Genomic DNA, 20,887 nt, shown 5'->3' with positions numbered 1-20,887 from the left:
CGAATGACTTCTGAGCTCAACTGTTAAGAGATTGGTCTCGGAGACACGACAAAAAGTGCCTGGAACTTTGTACGAGAGTCGTCATTCATTCTTGATGCTGTCAGTAATCAGGTAGGCCTAATCCTCCTACCTAATCAAATAACTCCACACGCCAAGCGTTTCGGATGCTCGCTCGGAGACTACTTCTTATTGCTGACAAGTGCTGACAGGCAGGCGGACGGGGTTCTCAAATTAAACACGCTACGAGGATCCAGACATCTCAAGCGCGCACTTTGCATCAGGCCGACGAATGTTACAACGGCCTTCCGAGATCCGCTGACCGTTGAAGTAAGAATGGACGGTCGCGGTTTGAAGACCCGCGTATGGCACGGCTGTTTGTTTGCGTCTTCCACCGTAAAATTGTGGTTCTACATGGCCACCCTCCCCCCAACCCCGCACACACAAGAACTTGGAGGGGAAAAAACTGCTCTGCAAAGTCTCAGAAACTAATCTTCGGAGGTGTAAGTGATGAGGGAACGTTTTATATGTCTGTGAACCCAACGTGATTATGAATGAAGCAAACGTCACAAGTAGATTTTGAAGACCAAAATTTTTCACGCCAAAAATCGCATGTTTTTTTCTTCTAGTCAACCGTTCCTTCGGGGACTCTATTTTTCAATTTACTACGCGCCAATTCCGCGCGTTGACTTAATATTCAGCGAGTCGGGCCAAAATGAAGGTAGACTACCAGCACCACCAGTGACCAATTGACCTCAGGGTGACGAACTGGGCAAATGTAAATAAAGCGGGTCGGAAGGAGCGTCTGCCCCCGCGGATTCCGGGAACGAAGACGGCCGACCGGAGGAAAGTAAGCCAGCCAGCCCGGCAGACGAAAGATGCTCTTCGACATGCTTCACGAATTCAGCCAGCGCTTTGCCACTTTCTCACGCCGAGAAGTTTTCTCAATGCCTTATTTCCTCCTTACTTCTTTTTCTATGCTCTTCCCTCACTTCTGCCTCCTCGTCTTTCCTGTACGTTTTTTCCTCTCGCCCTCTGTTCTCCCCTTCTTTTTATGGTCAAATCTCTCTTAGATCCTGATGAAATTAAACGCCGAGTTTTAATGTTCATTGGGTGGAAAAAAGTTCATATCGTCCCCGAAAGAAGGGAATTTAATTAAGTGAAATTACAGTGCTTGTTCTTTAATTATGTTAGTTTCAGATAAAAGGGGCTACCTCTTCTCCGTTTGTTACACAGAAAACTTCGTAATAACGACTCAACACTGATAAAGCCAAGCTCTTCAATACGGCAAGCACCCCCAGCGATCCCCACCCCCTGTGAAAATGTATTACATTTTTTTGTCAATCTGGCCCATCTAGGCTGACAGCACGCACGATGCTGGGAGGATATGAACGACGCTCGGCTGAATGTGCAGAAGCTACTTGTTCCCAAACACCCCCAATGAAACGTACAAATGAAGACGAGTGCGGGGCGGCAACGCTCCGTTTCGGGAACTGCCCCTGCCCTGACGAGAAATATAAAATAAAACGAAGCCCCTGAGAACACACGCGAAAAACATGAGGCGGACCACGGCCACGAGGCCTGTCGCCAAAGCCGAGAATTTCACCTGCAAGCTGCGTCCAAACTTCGTTCCGACAACATTTTCTACCAGAGAATCTAAATATGTTTCGTACTCTACGCCGAAAGTTATCAACGTGATTAAATCAAGCAGACGATGAGATGGGCGAGGCATGTAGAGCGCTATGTGACGGATGAGAAGCCAGCGTCAACTTCAACCGAATCAGCAGTCACAGACAAGGCTGACTGCTTCGTGCGCCTGCATATACTGGACCCGCAGAAGGCGAGACGATACTCCGTTACAGCCGAGAAGCTTCCACGCAAAAAAACTGTGACGAGATTAATATGGGTGCGGAGAGTGGACTAATCTGGCTCAGGCTCTTGTGATGAACCTTCGAGTAAAACAAAATACAGCGGACGTCTTGAGTAGCTTCCACGTATAAATAGCAGCGCGTTGTAGGCGACTAGCCAAGCACGACTGCAGAACGAAGTTTGTCCTCATGAGGACTCGTGTAATTAGGCCCTCCTCTCGCCTGTCCGAATCGGCACGATATTATCCAACCGAAGCTAAAACATGCGGTGTGACGGCTCGATTTCCGATTCCCCTTGCATAATGCAGCAGACCCACTTAAGCACACGAAGAGAGATTCTGTCACAACGCCCAACACTTCTGCAGTTGCGTGTTACTGGGGCACATGGTCCATCTCCTTCACCACGCTCCCCACACGGCCACCTCCTCTTACAGATCTCTCAGCTAACACTCTCCATACGTTTAGAGAGTGTGTATGTACGTGCGTTCGTGCAAAAGTCCAGTGAGGCTACTGAGCAGAGTCTGTGCAGCAGATGTCCGCCAGTCTCGTTATAGTATGCAGATCAAGCTCATTGCAATTCTTCCTGTTCGCACCGTAATCCGCGACAACTGCCTGCCAAAGCCAACTGAGGTCGGGAGGGCCGGGAGGAGGGTACTCACAAGCCTGGGGACGGGGAGGACGGATTAAGCACAGAGCTTACACAAATACGCCGCCCCCCGCCCGCCACGTAACCATATTTATCGGATCAATGTTTTCTCCAGAAGACGAAAACGAACTCGTTTGCTTTGCCGTCAGAGGCAAACCGACTCGGCGGACTGCGACCGGGTAACTTAAACTTAAGCTTACTTTAATCTTGAATGTACTGTACACGTGATCACACAGGCCGATTAAAAAGCGCGAAAGGTTAATAAAATAGACAGTTCGTAGACAAGCGACTCAGAAGATAATCTATTAGATCAATGGTAAGTTATTAACATCAATACTTAATAAATAAACGTGCACAGAGAGAGAGAGAGTAAGAATTCGAAATTTACCCAAACAGCCAACAAGATGTAGAGTGAAAAGAAAAGAAATCAGGTTAATGAGAGAGAACAGAATGTGACTGACACGGAAGCTGTGCAGAACAGAAAGAGTTAGGTTTGTGGGCCTACCTTGTTCGAATAGGAGGCAACGGCCCTTGGAGAGCCCAGGGTTGGCAGCAGCGAAGCGGTACGCCGGCCCGAAACCAAGGCCAAGCCCGAAACCAAGGCCAAGAGCTTCGGAACCACAGCGACCAGCACCGGGACCGAAAAGTGGCCCGACTAAAAGAAAACAAACTGCTACTAGAGTGAGAAAGAGAGGGACGGAGAGAGAGAGAGAGAGAGCGAAAGAACAAGAAACACTTCTTCTACCTCTTGTTCAACACTACGCAGCTGAAAGCCTTCTTCCTCCTCACAACTCTTATAAAATAATCTAACTACATTTTTCCTCAACGCGGCTCGCTGAAGCTCGTCTTATCGCGACGCACTGATCTGTGTGGACTGAACAAGCATCGCAGTGTTCGCTGCCTACAGACGCCAGCACAAGGACTTGCTTGTAAGCTACATCATCTTATTTCATCGCCGAAACACAGGAGAGGACGAGGGAAGGGTGCAACAGTCCCACCCTCACTTCCAGACAACCACTCATGAGGAGGAAGAGGGGTTCGGGGTTCCCAACCCCTACAAAAGACATCAACATCAAGTGGGCAATGCAGGCTACTATTTGACTGCCACGATGCACTGCATAATGCAGGCACTGACAATCAATAAAGGAAAGTTACAGCAGAATCCCTCCTTCACATCGATCCGAGTATCTGTGAATTGCAGTCCGTCAGGTTACACGACACAACGACTGAACGACGACTTCCTTTGTGTAGTTGGCGCAGTGAAGCAGACCGGACCGAGGGGCAGAACTCAGTCAAGTGCTTGCCGGGTGACCTGGAGGATTTAATGGCAAACTGCGGTAAAGGACGCAGTCTAGAACTCGAGGAAACTCTGTGATCTTCACGTTGCAGCACTTAAAACAACGTGAAAGACAATGAATGACCGGCAATGTCGCCAAGTTGCGATCTAAACAACGAGACTGTGCGGGCAGACACCGCACGTTCAAAGTCATCATCAGTCATCCGCGTGAGACGACCAGAACAAATGAAATCCTTTTTTTTAAAAAAAAAAAAATTCTCAGCTCGTACAGCGTTACTGCAAACAGCAACACAAATTATTGTACAGGAATCAATCCATGACTAAAACTGTTCAACCCCTTAAAACCCAGTAGCAATTGCAAATGCAACGGAAAAGACAATGCCTCTCGAGGAACATTCCACGAGAAACTGCACCGCCTATCCACACATCGTCGCGGTACTGTTCGCGGGGGACTGAGGAAAATCACAAAATACCTCAGACCGGATAGCCCTCTTACAACAGTCGTCCATGTACCAGTAATCCCACTTAACTGATGCATTGCGCCTATCTTCGGCTCCTAACAGTGCTGTGGGCTTATTCTGTGTCACCGAAGACAGGGGCAGGCGGTAAGTTCGACTGTAATTGAGACACCTGCAAGTTTCGTCCTTCATCGCCACAGAGGAAAAGATTTAAGCCGCCACCGACTTCTCTCTCCAAAGAAGGGTGGCGATTTCAGAAGCTATAAAGACCGTGCAGGGGGCCTCTGTGTGGCTGCGGGTGGAGTCCAGTTAGTTGGCGTTCCCACTCCATTGAAAGTTGTTTTCTAAAGACCTGCCCCTCCCCTCATAAGTCCCCAACCTTAATCTCCGTCTGCTGAAAGACAGGCACGACACCTGGGTATGCCAAGTCATACATGAACACAGAAAACAGCTCTTTCATAAGCGGAAGGACCCTCCACCATCGCCTTAATGATTTTATTGACTAGCTTTCTTGTCAAGAAAGGATCCCTTATCCTCTGCTGTCCGGTCTGACGTCAGGTCAATCCTCGACGTTGCCACATCCCGCAATAGGCAATGCCGATCCACGGATTTCAAATGTGTGTCACAAGGGCAGGCCTAGGCCACATGTGGATCGAGGGGCCGAGTTACCCGGTTTTCAGAACATCGCCCAAGTGTGCTGAATAGACGTTCTGAATAAATAAATGCGTCCTTGGTAATTAAAGCACACCGCGTCTTATCTTGCAACGGGCGGGCTGGGGTGAGAGTGGTTGGTCAGCCTCACGTCCTGGCCGCTGGAATAGACGTAGTGACGAAGAGAAAGGAAACGCGTTGCGAGGCGAACTCTCTACCGGCATATACAGCAAGCACAAAACTGAACACATCGCCCGCAAGACGCTGTACGCCATCACGTGGACAGAAATTATACGAAGAGAACTTGGTGGAAATGTTCTCCAGAAACGTCCGAACACATAGTAAGGCTCGTACGATTATGAACGTGTAAAGACAGTATTAAGAGTCTTCATTCAATATGAAAGCTGATTACGGACAGCGAATATCACAGCGGCAACACTGCCTGAAACAAGACATTCTCAAAGGCCCTCCTGCTACACAACACAGCACAGACGATGTAAATTCCCAGCGGTGTTAAGGGACCTCAACCTGCCAGAGGCACTACCAAGAGACAACAAGTTTTTAACCCGACTGTATGTAGCATTCTCCTCCTAGGATGATTCTTTTGCCTTCACCCCCCCCCCCACCCCACCCCTGCCTCAAGAAAGTCTGCATCTTCATAACCTTTTATAGAGCCATTCAGGCCAAGAGTACAAGCGACAACCATGCGGCAGGACAGAGTGTGTGTAATAAAAGTCGGTCTGATCAAGGGTTTAAGTGCAGGCTAGATAGAGGCTTAGAAGGCTAACAACACCTTGTCTTGGGAAAGGCCAACCAACCGGACACAGAGCCAATCAACCAGCTTCGTGGTACAAAGCGTAGCGAGCAGTGCTGGATCTGCAAAATCCCCAAAGAACGCCCTACCAACGCAGTAAAAACTGATATTCTGTCTACTGGGTTGCGACACCGTATCTAAGAGGTGGTGGAATTGTTAGGGTCGTCTACCCTGTACACAGAGGCGACAGGTACCTCCGAAGCAGGAGCCACCTTCAAACCGACAGCACCCTGGGAAAAATGCGGAGAAACCTCTAATCACTGTACATGAGATCAAACGTTTCGCTCTCTGTTGCATTATCAGAGGTCGACCGGACGCAGTTTCCCTCCCGTGTTCACAACAAACGTTAGTTCTTCGTCTGTCTCTCCGGACCTCCGAACGCATTTCAAGAGAGACACAAACTGAAAACAGACAAGAATCTCCAAGTAGCTGCTTTCAACTGACCAGAAATTAAATTTGACTAGTTCCAAAATCGTAAATGCGGTTTACGATCGACAGAAGTGGAGGCCAGCACCACGGCAGGTCGATCCCACTTGAAAAAGCGAAGAACGAGAGTAGCACTGAGGTTCTCAAGGACGAACACAACAGACGTAATTAGAACTTGCGTACGTCTTAAACTATTCTTTGTTCTTCCAGTACTCCGGAGCGGGTTTATCTTCCGGCACGTCACAACAAAATAAAAGCTCGCGCAGATTAACTGCACTGGCACCTAACAGGGCCAGACAGTGGCAACCAAGAACTGCGCTTTAGCATTCCTGTAACGTAATCGGGAGATCCTGGATTCAAACCTCGCCCCAGATACCAGCTATTCCTGACGGAAGTGGTTCATAGTTTTTGCCAGTCCCTCAAGGCGAATGCTGGGATGCAGACTCTTACATCAGACCGGGACCTCCTCCTTCCATATTCTTTGCAATTTATAAAAGAAAAATACGATCATTCCACGCTGCGCAGTCTGAGCTACTGACAGCGCGCTTAAGTACTGCACAAAAAGGCAATCAGAGATTACCGGGTAATTTAATGACAATGTTTTCGGATAAATGCATAATGGAATAGCAGGATTATTAATGAACTACAAAGGACGTGGAGGAAGGAGATCGTGGCCTATTTTAAGGTACTATCGCAGCATCTGTCCGCGCACTTTACGAATACAGCAGCTACCACTTAGTATTTCGGTACAGTTTTAGTACCAGGCTCCCTGCACACACTAGAATAACAAATTCCTACAAATGAACGCGAAGATACGCGTTCAAAACAATTGTAATTAAACGAAAATTACCAACCCCGTCTCTCTCGTGTCTGACTAAACTGATGATGTGTTTACGGGGCAAAACGTAAGAAAAATTGCCACCAAGGAGGCGCCTTACAACTACTTCCAGGTGTTAGTTTTCATGTTAAAACTAAAAGACGTTAGTTAAAGTGTTAATTTAATCTCCTCAGGTCTACGAACAGCATAGTCGTTTCATCATCCCTTTTGCTACTGCCGGAGTCTCCGGACCAGTAATGTCCAAACGCCCCTCCGCCCCGACTCTCTTCCATTTAACAGCACTGGAAGTTGAGCAAAGCGGAGAGCGGTATTCACCTGACACAACCGTAACGCCGAATGCCTCTTCACGGGAACATTTGCGTAGACCGGCATTCTGGCATTTAGGCTCAGGGCAAGAGAGACAAAAGGAGTTGCTTATTGTTCGCGCTGCTAATTGTTATTAGCAATAACAAATGGCGCATCATTTATTAGAGCCAAGGCTCCGTCGTTAACTCTGTGTGTGTAAAACAATGTGTGCGCACTGCCTAATACACAGGGGGAAGGAAAAACAATTTGTCGCATTTAATTAAGATGAAGAGTTGGGGGTGGGGTTTCAAATCGCTTTCGTCTCTGCATGTTTAAAATCTTAAACCGGTTTAACGGGAAGTGCGAGGAACTGGGGCACGGGTCGCGCCACGACAACGCGAATCAACACGAATCCAACTGCCCTAAGACCAGTCGCCTACTTAAGAAATCAAAACACAAATAAATTACCTCGCCCTGATGAAGGAGATACCAAGCACCTCTGAAACGTCGGTAAACTTCTACCAGACTACACGGCGCCACAACCCAGACGACAGCTGTTCGTAGAACTAACGACACATGTCCCAAGAAGAAAAGGAAAAATCAGAAAATTCCTCTTACCAGAAGCAGTAACGGGCCGACGTCGCAAATACACGTGAAAGTAACACAGAGCCCCCCCCCCCTCCCACGCCTGGTCCTCTCGATTGAAAACTTGAGAAGACGCGCCAAAGCTCATTATATCCAACGGCTTAAAGGAATCCGCGATAATTTTCTTTTACTACGGCGCCACGGCGATAAGACCGACCCCGCACAGAATTCTTAAACTAGGGAGATCGTATGTAGCCCCAGCGACGCCCCCACCTCACCCCTCGGTCGAGCTGCCTCTTAAAGCAGAGACGCAATTAATTAACAAGGACAAAGGGCCGTGCTACGATCAGTGGGAACAAAAAAAATATATTACAGGGCCAATTGAAAGAGACTGACGTGGAAGAGGGTGACGAGTAGCGCTTGGTGGAATCACCACCACGTCACCCCGCTGCTACCCCTACCACAGCGCCAACTGCTTTAAAAATCTTGCACACACGTTCGAAAAATAACAAGATCCTTATTAAAATATTTTACCAGCCCCACGCAGGACGGCTACTTAAAAGAGCTAACGTCTCACCCGCAGACACAACAAGTAGGGGTTAATCCTTTCAACATGGTTTCAACCACAATGAATAATTTGAGGTTACACACCAGAGTAAAACGTTCTCTGAAATAAACTTTGTGATATCTCAAACACATTCATTACATGTATGTAGGATTTGGAGTTCTCACGGAGGTGAGTACGAAGGTGGCTGTCGTCTAGGTTGTAGCTCCGTGCAGACTCGTGGTAAGTAGATTCCGACGTCTGGCATCCACCTTCGAGTCTACACGGCGTCGCAACCCGAAGGAGCAGCATCGTCGTCTCGACCGCAGTGAGAAGCTGAGATGAAAAAATCCGGTACGCCCAATGACAGACGTGGAAGGCAGTCAGTCGCATTAAACACGAGCTGAATGTTAAGAGCGCACTAGGACGCATCTGCAAACAACTGCTGTGACAGTTCAGGAAAAAACTTCTTCTTTTATTATCGGCGAGAACAGGCAAACTACAGTGAAAGACACGAAACTTTGTGACTGTAGTCAACCGTTTGCGGATAATTACCGGCATTCATTTGACTCTCTGAACCGCCTGGATTGCGTATGAAACGTGAACGCGGAACTTGTGTAAGATCCCGCAGTTAACAAGATAAAAGAAACGCCATGTTTAAACATCACCCCCTTTCAAGAGAAGAATATTACTGAACGTTGTCCAGCAAATGCAAATACACTTATCTGACGCAAACCAACACGGAATTTTATGGACTCGTAACGTTATTCAGCCTTCAGGTATTGTTTATGCGGGCGGGTACAACCTCAATCGAAATGCAGTAATAAAGTTTGTTCATGCGACATTAATACAGAGGCTCACGCATTCAGGAGGCAATCGAAAAATCAAAGCTAGACGCAATCTTCGTAATTACAAGAACGCAAGTTCTAAGGCGAAGGCGAAGGCGAACCTCCCGTTACGGGGCAGGACGTCCGCGAGGCTCCCATACAAAGCAGAGACACGAGAACCGCTGTTCCCTCGGCAATTTAAATACATATATTATGCAAATGGGCTCGAACAAGATCACCAGAGCTGATACACCGCTAGAGCAGACCATTTCGCCTCGATATTTAACGACACGTACATTTACACACAATACAACGCTGGAAAAAGTCCATAGCAAACAAACATTCCGTTCCCGCAGAAGACAATTCTTTCAACTTGCAGACTGCTTTACAGTCCGATGTCATACGATCCTGTATCCTGCTACCTAACCTAACCTTCCACCGTTCAATGGAGTCATTACGATCAATTTCTCGACAACAATTTATGGCACGGACGAATTGCTATAAACGATTTGTCCAACGGATCAAAGTGCACAGGCAAGACGAGAAACAAGAACGTGCCGCGGTCGGAGGATCATTTTTTTCTGTCCCATGATCTGCCCAGCGTGCATCAAAATTGACCCTCAAACCAAATAAATTCTTTTTGTCCTTCCTCAAAAGGAGAAGCTCATTCACGGGGCACTGTGCGGCACGCTAATGGCTTCTGACACGACACGAGAGAAAGCAACGGGCTCCTGCTTCCTGTTCCGGAAGTCCCACTGGATACAGTCTATCCTGGCTGAAGCTCTCCGTGGGTTCACTCAGTCACTCCACGGAAGTACCGAGACGGCAGCCTGCCTTAAAATAGGATACAACATTATTGTAACAAATTATTTATTATCCTACAATCCGATGTCACAGGCCTGGGGGCGTAATCTAAGCATTTGAAACCAAAATCAAAAACAGAAAATGCAATGTGCATTAAGCCATCCGTAAAGACTCTTCGAATTCTCGGAAATAAAATACAACGTGCGAGCCTGTAAGAGCCTATGGGCTGGTTTCACAAACGATTTCATGTCAAAGGCGCAGAGCCGCCCCCCCCCCTCCCCCGGTCAAAGGAGTTGAGAGCAGCTTTTTGAGGTCCATGGCGGACCCCGGATGTCCCGGTACTGGAGAGCCGCGGATCGCACAACAAACATCGCCACCAGCAGGTGTCTCTTTCCACAGCTTCTGTTATCCTCGTTCTGTAAACTGTGGACATTCGTCTACTGCATAATTCATGATCGCAGAGTCAGCCCGCGGATCGCTTTGCCTCGGCCCCTCTTCTTGGTCTCCCCCCCTCCCCCCCCCCAACAAGTCATGACGGACGGCGTGATAAGAGCAATGTTATTACGAGCCGGATTAAGGCCTTTGGATTTCGGTCGCCACAGCCTCCACTTCCCCCATTTGTTCTCAAGTAATGGTACATTTTTATGGGCGGCAGATTTATGGGACAAAATGGCGAAGCAATATCACCTCAAAACGATACAATAATAAGAGTTCCCGATCGTAAATGCAACGGAGGAAAGACACGACTCGTACGCAACAGATTCCTTTCAACTTCGGCTCGCGGTTCCTGGGGGCGGTGCAATCGAACAGCGAACAGGTGATGATGGGGCAGTTCACGGGCAAGCGAGTCTTCTGGAGTGAAACATAACCACGAAGACGGCTGTCGTCTGGACCGTAGCGCCGTGCGAGTAGTCTGGTAAAAGTTTACCCATCTCCCTGATGATGGAGGCAGCAACGACCTCTGAAGCGTCGTTAAACTTCTACCACACTACACGCACGGCGCTACAACCCAGAAGGCAAGCCGCCATCTTCGTACTCACAGCCGCTGGTTTAACCCTTTAAAGACCTAAGTCATATAGACATCATTTAGAAATTCCGCGAGTAATATTATTTTAGAGTTGCGGAGGAAATGTTTTGATGCTCATTCTTTGGAGGAAATTAAACTCACAACGTGGACGTACCCTGGGAAAAAGTCAGGGTGACGGACAAACATTTCGTCGTGGGCCAACAGGAGCGCGAGCAAGGCGCAGAGTATCAATGTTACGAGAGAACAGCCCAAGGCTACAGAGCGGGGGCGATCGAGGAGGAACGGGTTAAGCTGCCTTCACCAGCACCTGAGAGACGATACAGAGAGGCGACGACAAAACGGCGGTGAACAGGAACTTGGAAGACGACATCAAAGGACATTCCTCAGTCGCCGGATCACAATTAACAAACTGCAGTGGCCGCACATAACGGAGAGATAAAGGGATGGGGGGGGGGGGGGTCGCTGTTCAACCGCGCACTCAAAACCGCGAGATCAGTTCGCACGAAGTTGTGCCATCACTCACCCTTCAGCGTCCCTTTCTCTACCCTTTCTGCGAAATCAGTGTGAATCTGAATTGTTAATGTGAACGTCTCGGCGTTGTCAGTCCTGTCTCCGCCGAGCCCACACTGAAAAGTCGAAAATAACGTAGTTCGTTTTCATTCGCCGAATATCACGATAATGATGAGATCGGCGCAAGAAGGGCATAAAGATGTTTATCTTCTGAAGAACGGCCATGTTCCACGGAGTCCGTCATTCTTTAACTCACACTCTCGCATAAAATGAGCTCAAATCTTCGTTCCCGTTGCCATAAGTCACCAGCATCGGCTCAAAATTAGCAAAGCGCCGTCTGGTGATTAATTATGGAACCTTCTGGATGTGGCCAGTGGGCGGCGAAGTGTGTGTTTGTGTGTTAATAAACAAAACCTAAAATTCAACGCTGCAAGTAAAAACGACATTCCAACCAGATTCACGCTTCAACTTGCAGAGGCGGGACTTCGACATCCGAGGCGATTCTGTTGTCACGACGTTAGCTGTTAAGTAACGCCGCGGTTCACCTCTTCGGGTGTCGAGAGACCAAGTGCAAACCGTCGCAAACTGTGAAGGTTTCGGGTTCCTGACACGTCGGAAGTTCGAATGTGCGACTTCTCTACTCAGCTGTCACACTCAGTCAGTACCTTGCACGCTGCTTGGATTCCAAGCAAAAGTAATCGAGACGACAGCTCGAGAGGGCCGAAAGACATTCTCGGAACAATTCACATTTTCAGTCTCGCACGTTACAAATGCGTCAACCCCAACCGAAAAACCTCCCCCACCCCACCCAGATCTGCTACCAAGTCTGCGCTCGCCAAACCTCACGGCGAAACCGCTCGGCACAATTAAGAAACATTTTACGCCGAGACCACACTTCACAAATTCGCGTAAAAACTCCTGGAAATCAACGTGGCAAAACTTTCCAACAGAATCAAATTAAAACGAAGTAGAAATATTCGGGGGAGAATCCGACTTGCAAAAAACACGCGTAAGCCATAATCAGGTCATTAAGACGTGCGGGGGGGAACAAGCCAGCACGGGATGACCGCCACGCGAAGACATCGACGATTTCCTCTTCGTTGATCGACTCCCGTGAAGGATTTAAATACGTATAATGAGGAAAACGCCTAACATTCATCATAGTCATTCCGTTTAAGAGACTCCTACCGCACTGTCAGGAGATGCAACGCTTAATTAAGCAATACTCCACGAAGTGTGGGCGGGGGGGGGAGTGGAGGCATTAGCCACACTTCGATAAAAGAGGCCCCAGTGGCCGTCGTACACGGGGCCGGGCGGGCCCCAAAGTCTCTGCCGAGCCGGGTATGGAACCCTTGTCGTCCAACGTGCGGGCGGACTGAGACATCCCAGTTCCGGCGCTACACAACATTTAATAAACGCGAGAAACGCGGGTGGGCGTAGCACGGGACAGCGCGACATAAACACACGTTTTCTGCGAACAGGATTATAGTATCTGAGACATGCGGTGAAGATGACGATGTTCTTCTGGGTTGTGACGCCGTGTGGACCTGCAGGTTTACAGGTACCGACCTTTCGGAGAAAATATTCCTTGTAGGCAAATATTCCTTTGTAAATAGGACCATAAGAAGCTGGAACCAATTACCTCCAGGCGTGCTAGAGTCTTTCCCCTGTAAATTAGGCACCTTTAGAAAGAGGGTCAGAAAAGTAGTTACAAGCTAAGGGTTATTAAGTTGGGAATAAATGGTGATAAGTGAAGTGAAGTGTCTTAGTCTCCAAGTGATGAAGGGCTGTAGTTCTTTGGGATAAAATTTTCATGTACTGAGAGCGGACTTTATATTCCACTCTTAAGTATTGTGATTAATTAGTGGATGTGTGTTTTTTTATTGTGTCAGATGTTTTATTTTGAGTGTGGTATGTTGTATTGTTGTGTCTCATTGTATTGTTGTGTGAGTGCATCAGTTCATGACGTTTGTAATACATTACAGTTATTGTCTTATGTCTAGGTGGTATTAAGTTCTTTTTTTTAAGTTAAGTACTTGAGGTTGGATGGTTTTGTAATTTATGAGTTGGTTGATTTTGAGTGGGATGTGTTGTTTTTGTTGTGTCCTTTTTTATTGTTTTGTTCTGTCTCTGTGTTGATGTATCTCATTGTATGTTGTGTCTTATGGTTTTTGTTGTGTCCTTTGTTTATTGTTTTGTTGTGTCTCATTGTGTTGATGTATCCCATTGTTTGTGTGTCATATTGTTTTTGTTGTGTCCTTTTGTTTATTGTTTTGTTCTGTCTCTGTGTTGATGTATCTCATTGTTTATTGTGTCTTATTGTTTTTGTTGTGTCCTTTGTTTATTGTTTTGTTGTGTCTCATTGTGTTGATGTATCCCATTGTTTGGGTGTCATATTGTTTTTGTTGTGTCCTTTTGTTTATTGTTTTGTTCTGTCTCTGTGTTGATGTATCTCATTGTTTATTGTGTCTTATTGTTTTTGTTGTGTCCTTTTGTTTATTGTTTTGTTCTGTCTCATTGTGTTGATGTATCTCATTGTTCTGTTCTGTCTCATTGTTTTGTATGTTATTGTAGGACACTGCCACCGGGTATAAACCCATTTGCAGTCAATAATAAATAATAATAATAATATAACCGCCTCCCTCCGAATTCAACCCCGAAGATGGAGGAAGCATGTTTTTCCGAAACGCTGGTATCTGCCCACACAGCGTTACAAAAAAAAATGTCGGATTGCAATGTCATTCGCGGACAGACATTACATACACACACGATTATAAACAGCGGGCGTTAGCGCACGCCGTGGGGCACACTCAGCTTTGCCTAAGCAGAATGAAACAAAAGAACGTAATATTTTAAAGTGCCATCAAGGAATTGTCTGAAATATAATAAAACAAAGGAAAGTACATTCCGATTTTCCCATAAACCTGACATGACACTGAAAGGTCATTTTCAGCGACGTTTGATACGTTCCTAAGTGCACAGAGACGGCAGGCGAGGGAGAGCAAGCTCCGAGGGACATGTCCACGACAGCCGTCAGTCCACCCCCCCCCCCCAGACTGCATCCACAATTCTGGTCTCCCCATTTTTACGACACATCAGCTCTACAGAATATGGAGACGCTATTGCTATGCAAAAGGAGGGTGATCCTCGTATGAACGCCGTGAATTTTACGACACGCTTTGACCGAATTTCCGTAAGAATTGGCCCATTCGATCCTTTAAGAGGGTCACACCCGCCAGCAAATGGCAAACTTTTTTGCAAATGTTTGTTTCTTCTATCCAAATGACAGGCAATGCGACGCCCGAATCCGCACGAAACTTGTAGCAATCCGCCAGCCACTCCTCTCGCATGACAAACACAAACACAAGAGAATAATCGTCCAGCAACCAACCACACGAGTCTCGGATCGACCCCGCAGCGCTCACAATTATCGCCCTAACAGGAACACAAAACACCAGGGCGTTTTAACCCCGGGGAATAGCAATTCTGAGTCTGTGGCGAAGAGGTTCGGTGTGACACGCGAAAAGAGCGACCGATCCCCTCTCCCTCTATGTGACTTGCCGTAATACAGATCGCATTATTTTGTGATACGAACATTTTTTTGTTGTTGTTGTAACTGACCAGCTCTGGGAAACCGTCTAGGATCGCAGACCGACGACTCGACAGCGTAGGAGGACGTTAACATGCAATGAGAGCATTGGCTGTTCCACGTACAGATTCTCTGTATGAAAAATTAAGTCCCGCTTTCAACTGTCTAATTAGCCTCATTATAGTTGCCCAGGATTCAGCACATTCCACGCGAAATAATCGCTGCCAAGTAAAACGTGCATTTTAATTAGCCGTGAAACCGAAAACAGATCTCAGCGCCTTAAATTACAAGTCAGCATTCCTGTCAAAAGTAAGAAAATTTAGATTTTATGAGTTCCAGTAGCCATCGGAAATGCGAAATTCCCTCTAAATTACCTGCACAAACAAACACAATAGGATGGATGAGACTTGTAGAATATTTTGGTATTCTAACTAAACTAAAGCCTCCACATTCGTGCGAAATTTACTGCGAAGCTCCTCAGAGCTTCAAATCGATGAAACTTGGTGCTGGAAGGCCTGCAGAAGAGTTACCCGACGACGGCCGTCCTCATCCTGTTAACATTTCTCCTTTCCTTTCCACAAACGCCAGTCCGTCAGTCAGCCAATCATCTGCGTCGTCGAGACAACACGCCAACAGTTAATTCTACGTGCGGGCCTCAGCGACTTCGCCACTCCGGCCGCGAGTTAAGTTAAAAAATTACAGCCTACATTTCACATTGCCTGTAATTTCAGCCTTAAGTCCATGTGTAACGTGTGAAATCATACGTCTATAATGTTTATCGAAAATCAATTGTAATGATTTGTAGAAACACCCCGAAAAAGTTCTTTTTTCCCCCCCGGTTTCCTGAACTGTTAGGGCGTAGCCCCCGGCGATACACAGCACTCCTCACTCACGACACCTCACGATCAAAACGTCTGTGTTTCAAAACGCATTTTTAATCGTTTACGGGGGGGGGGGGGGGGGGGCAAAATTTCGTTTTGGCCAAAGATGCAAATCCCTGTTAACGCATCTGTCCCTCTACGAACATAGCAGGCAGACACGGCCTGCCCCCTGCCGTCAGATCCCCAAACATAAGAAACTGAACCGCTTTAATGCCAGAGATAACACTGCATCGCATCATTGTTCCGCAAACTAACACCCATGTCACCCCACCCACGGAACATACACCCGGAACTGGGAGGGGGACCGCTGAAACTCTGCACATGTGTGGAGGAGGATCAGTGGGTCAGCCGGATACACGCACTTTTCGGAGTGCGACAGTTTAAACCACGAATCTGAGGGTCCCTTTAACAAGTTCACGTTCCGCCACTCGCACACCCAACAAACCAGCGAAATGAAACCGCACGGCCGTCACAACAAAATCTGCTTCGACCAAGTTCACGAAGAGGCGTCCAGAGGCCTACAGTCAATTATCTCTAGTCCCAGGTCTGACGACCAGCAACGAAACCCACCCCTTGTCGGCTGTCCGCCTATTCTCAAACGCTTTAACGAACTCCGTCGATCAGAATGGTTGTCACAAGCTAGTGGTCGCTCAACTTGTCATGAAACCAAAAGGTTAACAATAGCCTAGGGTCTCTGCCCTGAGCCAGATGAATCCAACCGTCGCCCCGCACCCTAATTCTAATCCGTTTAATATTATCATCCTTTCTACTGCCTTAAATGCTTTTCCTGGGAAACCTTCGGTCCATCACTTGCAAGCAATTGGAACAACGCACACAGAAGCGTCTCTTTCACATAATTAACAGCGCATTTGGGCTGCAGTCAGCGACAAACTATGAAAACTATCGCAAGCGTCGGTTACACGACACAAGCCAAGAAATAATCCTCTCCGCGCGGGGCGTCTCATTCATAAGTCGAAACCAGGCAATCAGGCTCTGCTTAGAATTGTAACATGTGTTAACACGGGGGACGAAACCCGTCCGTCCCCTCCCCAAAACCTACATCACACAAATCCCTCGCTAACCATTATAGCATTACCCAGCTAATTTCTATTGTGGTACGTGTTTAATATTCCAGTGTGGAATGGCTAGCAGGCGGTAGCCGGCTTTTAGATTTCTGTGACGGGTCAGTCTGTTTTTATACGTCACAAGCATGGACAAGCATGGGGCATGCATGCTACGCTTTGCCAAGCCCCCCTCTCTCTCCCTGCCCGGCCAGCATCATGACATTTAGTGACTTGCACCGCAAAATGGCGCTAACTAGGACTACTCGCTATATTCCTGAAAATGACACTATGACATTTCAATTTCCATTCTGGTTACAACCACGAATTGGCCATATACATGGCCGGTGACAGCTCGGCTGCCTCATGTCAAAGCGGGCTCGCGGGAGTAAAAAACGTGAAACCATAGGACTGTAAGTTCACGCAATGCGAACACGATACACCCATACCATACATGTATCCCATGCATACAAACACAGAGCGCCGAGTTTTTACGGATGTGGACACATGTCAATCAGTCGCACAAAGAACAATTAATTAGTCAGTCCTAACATTATATCATTAATGACAGTTCTTTGCAACACGAGGCAAGAGAGCAGCGAAGCGACGAGTCTCACTCTGTCGTGCTACAGAACTCTTCCAAGATTCCCAGTGGCTCTACTCTCCTGACCCGAACTAAAAATCATCAAGGCTGGAGAGACTGCGGTTCGAGACCCGGTTGCTGAACTGGGGTCTCCCTCCTTTCGCCGTCATCATTAACCAAAAAAATAAAAAAGTGTTCCACATGTAACTCCCAGATCGTAATCTTGTGGAACTTCCAGATGTAACAGCAACTTCGAAATACAAGTTACTTCGAGTATGTGAAGACACGAGCAGGTAAGTTTCCGAACCATGCTGAAGATCGTGGAAAGTGACTCGAGCCAAGGGCTAGCGTTTATTATAACTTCACTGTTATCACTTCGCTGTCCCGCAAACCAGACCAGCTTCCACCCCCACTCCCCTTATGAAGTGTTACGATGGGACTGGGGTAATAGGTCCCAGCAGAAAGGCGATCATACCCTGTGGATAGACGCGGGTCGTCGAGCCAGCCTCCTCGGATGAGCAAGGGTCCCCTGCCCAATTACCCCCGTCGACGTGATCGCTGCCACACCCCTAGTAAAGAGAAGGCCGAGATCGGACTTAGCCATGGGAAGATCAGGTGCCCACGTCCACGACCCACAAGAACTACCTCACCGCAGGGAGAACGACGTCAAATCTCAAGACGCTCTCCCCGCCCAGAAACGCACGACAAACGTACTTTGATTATCTTTAGGAAGATGTTTGTTCTCCATTCCGAGAAGCGAACGAAAACCGCATAATAAACACGCTCTGAGAGCAATATGCAAAGATTCAGGCGACACAGCAGGTGGGACGAAGGCCTGGCAGTTAGCACCGGCGTCGGCATTCAGAGAACGTACCTCGAAGATTTGTGCCACGCCATATTGCGCGCCAGAGGTTCAAAGAAGAGCATTATTGAAATTATGCCCGTACACCGACGACCGCGGGCATGCAACAGCAATGAATCAAGGATTATAGAGCCAGACACACGAGGAGGCCTGCTGACTTATTCACACACAAGACGAGGGACCAGCGCGAGGACGCGTTTTCATGTTATGGGCTAGCATTTCACGGCTCCGCGTATAACGGAGTGGATATTACACACAACACTCGCTCCACCTCGTATTCACCAGAATTGGGAAGACAATTCTTGTAGATAAAACAGTGTTCTCTTACGACCAAGGAAATTTTCCACCCTGTTAAAACAACAGGCTACAACTAGGTTAACATACTACATAAAATCTGAGATGTGATTCATAGTTACCAATAAAAATAAAATGTCACAAATGGCAAAGTTCTTTAAAAAAATAACATAAATGACCTGGATTTTCGAACTTCGTATAATCAGCACATGAAGGGATCTCAAATGGCGATGTTGTTCCGGGTCTTGTACACTCGTAGGCAGGTAGGTACCAATCTTTCAGAAAAAATAAACACTGTCTCATCTACAGGGCTAGAGATGGACACAGCATGTTTCTCCGAAACGTCGGTATCCACCTACAAATCTACACGGCATCACACGCCAGTAGGACGTCGTCCTCACAGCCGTGAGAACCTCAAATGCCAATGTGTCTCTGTCACGCAAAGGAGCAAAGAGGTAAACATTAGCATGAAACTCGATCATTTAGAAGTCAGTGGTGTCTATGAATACCATCGCGGTCTTTACGTTTGTATCGCTGCACGCTGATCTCGGAGGAAATTTTCGGGTTCGATTCAAACCTACGAACAAAACGCTTAGAACTGTAATAAGATGTTCTTTTTAGGCAAAACCAGAATTTCTAAACGCCGCTTAGCGACTCCCCTTTTGTAGTGGAGACGCGCTGTTTCTAAGATTTTATTCAGACCAACTTGGGCTCCAAGCGCGAGGCGTGAAACAACAGAAACAGACGCCCGTACCGACAAAAGCGAAATAATTCTTTATTTCTTGAGAATTGGAGCAGCTGCCTTCAGTCTCTTGGTCTAAAATGTCATGCCCTCACACGCACCTAATCGACGAAGTGGCCACAAATACAAAAGGGAATTTTAAAGCTACTGACGCGTGATACACGAGCACAGAATGCCATGGAAACCGCGTTCACGCATTAAATCGTACAAGAATATTCAACATTTTCTTGGAACACAAACGGCTCCACTGGGACAGCGCACGTCTTCATTAATAATAAAATACGCATGAGTTAGAAGCTGCAATCTATCCGCTTAAGATCAAATGAGGCTGTGAGGCGTACAATGACCTTAGGCAGCCTGCTCTAGACATTGTGTGTCACGGAAACTGAGCGTTATAGGGCAGTCGAAAACGTGAGACGAGGTTACTAAAACAGATTTGGATGTGTCAGGATGCTACGACGGAGGTGAAAATGGAGACGTTTCTCCGAAACGTCGGTATCGCTACCTAGGAGTCTACACGGCGTCTGAACTGGTGTAATAACGCCGGGGGGGGGGGGACAAATCAGCAAATGGACAAAGTGGCAGAGCGACGGTAATATATAAACGCGTCTGCCCCACAGCAACTGCACTTATCCGTAGATTAAACTTTCGTGGACAGCGGGCGAATAAAAAAAAAATTAGCAGACCTTCGTTTATGCGATTTCCGATTCGTAAAATCAGTTCATGTTGTGAAAATAGATCACTTACGACACATTCGGTTCCGGTGAGCGGGGGGGGGGGGGGGGGGGGGGGGAGAGGCCACTCCATTCGTCCGAAAACACAGTTGATATATGTCAGAGGAACAACTATGGAAATAAGCAGTGCCACTGGGGAAAATAAAATAAAAAAAAACCTCGCCCCGCTGTGCAAACACATAAATTGGCAAATCTTCATTTCACTTAGTACTGGGGAAATGTATGGAGATCGGGAACTGTTTCGTATTTGCGAGATTCATAACCCGCGGGACTATAATAAAGCTCACACGTTCCAGAAACCCACTAAGAAGAATATGAAACTTGAAAATGATTATCGATGCTGCACAGTCCATTTGTTTGTGTGGGCATGCGAGACGTTAAATGGGTCGAGTTCTGGCGGGACATCGGAGAGCCAATCCAAGCCGTGAAATGTATCAGTTAGTTGCACATGTTTTATAAACCACAAATCATGAATGCATGACAAGTCTTTTTTTATTTCTCCCAGCACAATATATTTATTCATTTCACACTGTACAAACGCACACCACATGAATATGCTAAATA

At 47.2% G+C, this 20,887-nt stretch overlaps 1 protein-coding gene across 8 annotated transcripts in view; it reads right to left on the bottom strand.

The window, feature by feature from the left end:
• LOC110827210 (E3 ubiquitin-protein ligase Rnf220) overlaps positions 1-20,887 on the bottom strand; it is a 121,339-nt gene that overhangs the window by 87,081 nt on the left and 13,371 nt on the right. For 7 of the 8 annotated variants that reach the window (XR_015537055.1, XR_002542247.2, XR_015537057.1 and 4 more), the window contains exon 4: positions 3,017-3,166. The exons of the other annotated variant lie outside the window; for it this stretch is intronic. Coding sequence is in view for 3 of the 7 variants with exons in the window: in XM_022058660.2 (XP_021914352.1) it covers positions 3,017-3,166 (150 nt within the window). In the remaining 4 variants the exon portion in view is untranslated. The remainder of the gene's footprint in view (positions 1-3,016; positions 3,167-20,887) is intronic. 8 annotated transcript variants of the gene reach the window in all.

Source organism: Zootermopsis nevadensis, unplaced genomic scaffold (genome assembly GCF_977971745.1).
Source record: "Zootermopsis nevadensis isolate Lab colony 2312 unplaced genomic scaffold, Znev_1.0 Znev_ptg000025l, whole genome shotgun sequence".
NCBI lineage: Eukaryota > Metazoa > Arthropoda > Insecta > Blattodea > Termopsidae > Zootermopsis > Zootermopsis nevadensis.
The sequence above is the reverse complement of the archived record's forward strand: the minus strand, read 5'-3'. Positions and strand labels throughout refer to the sequence as shown.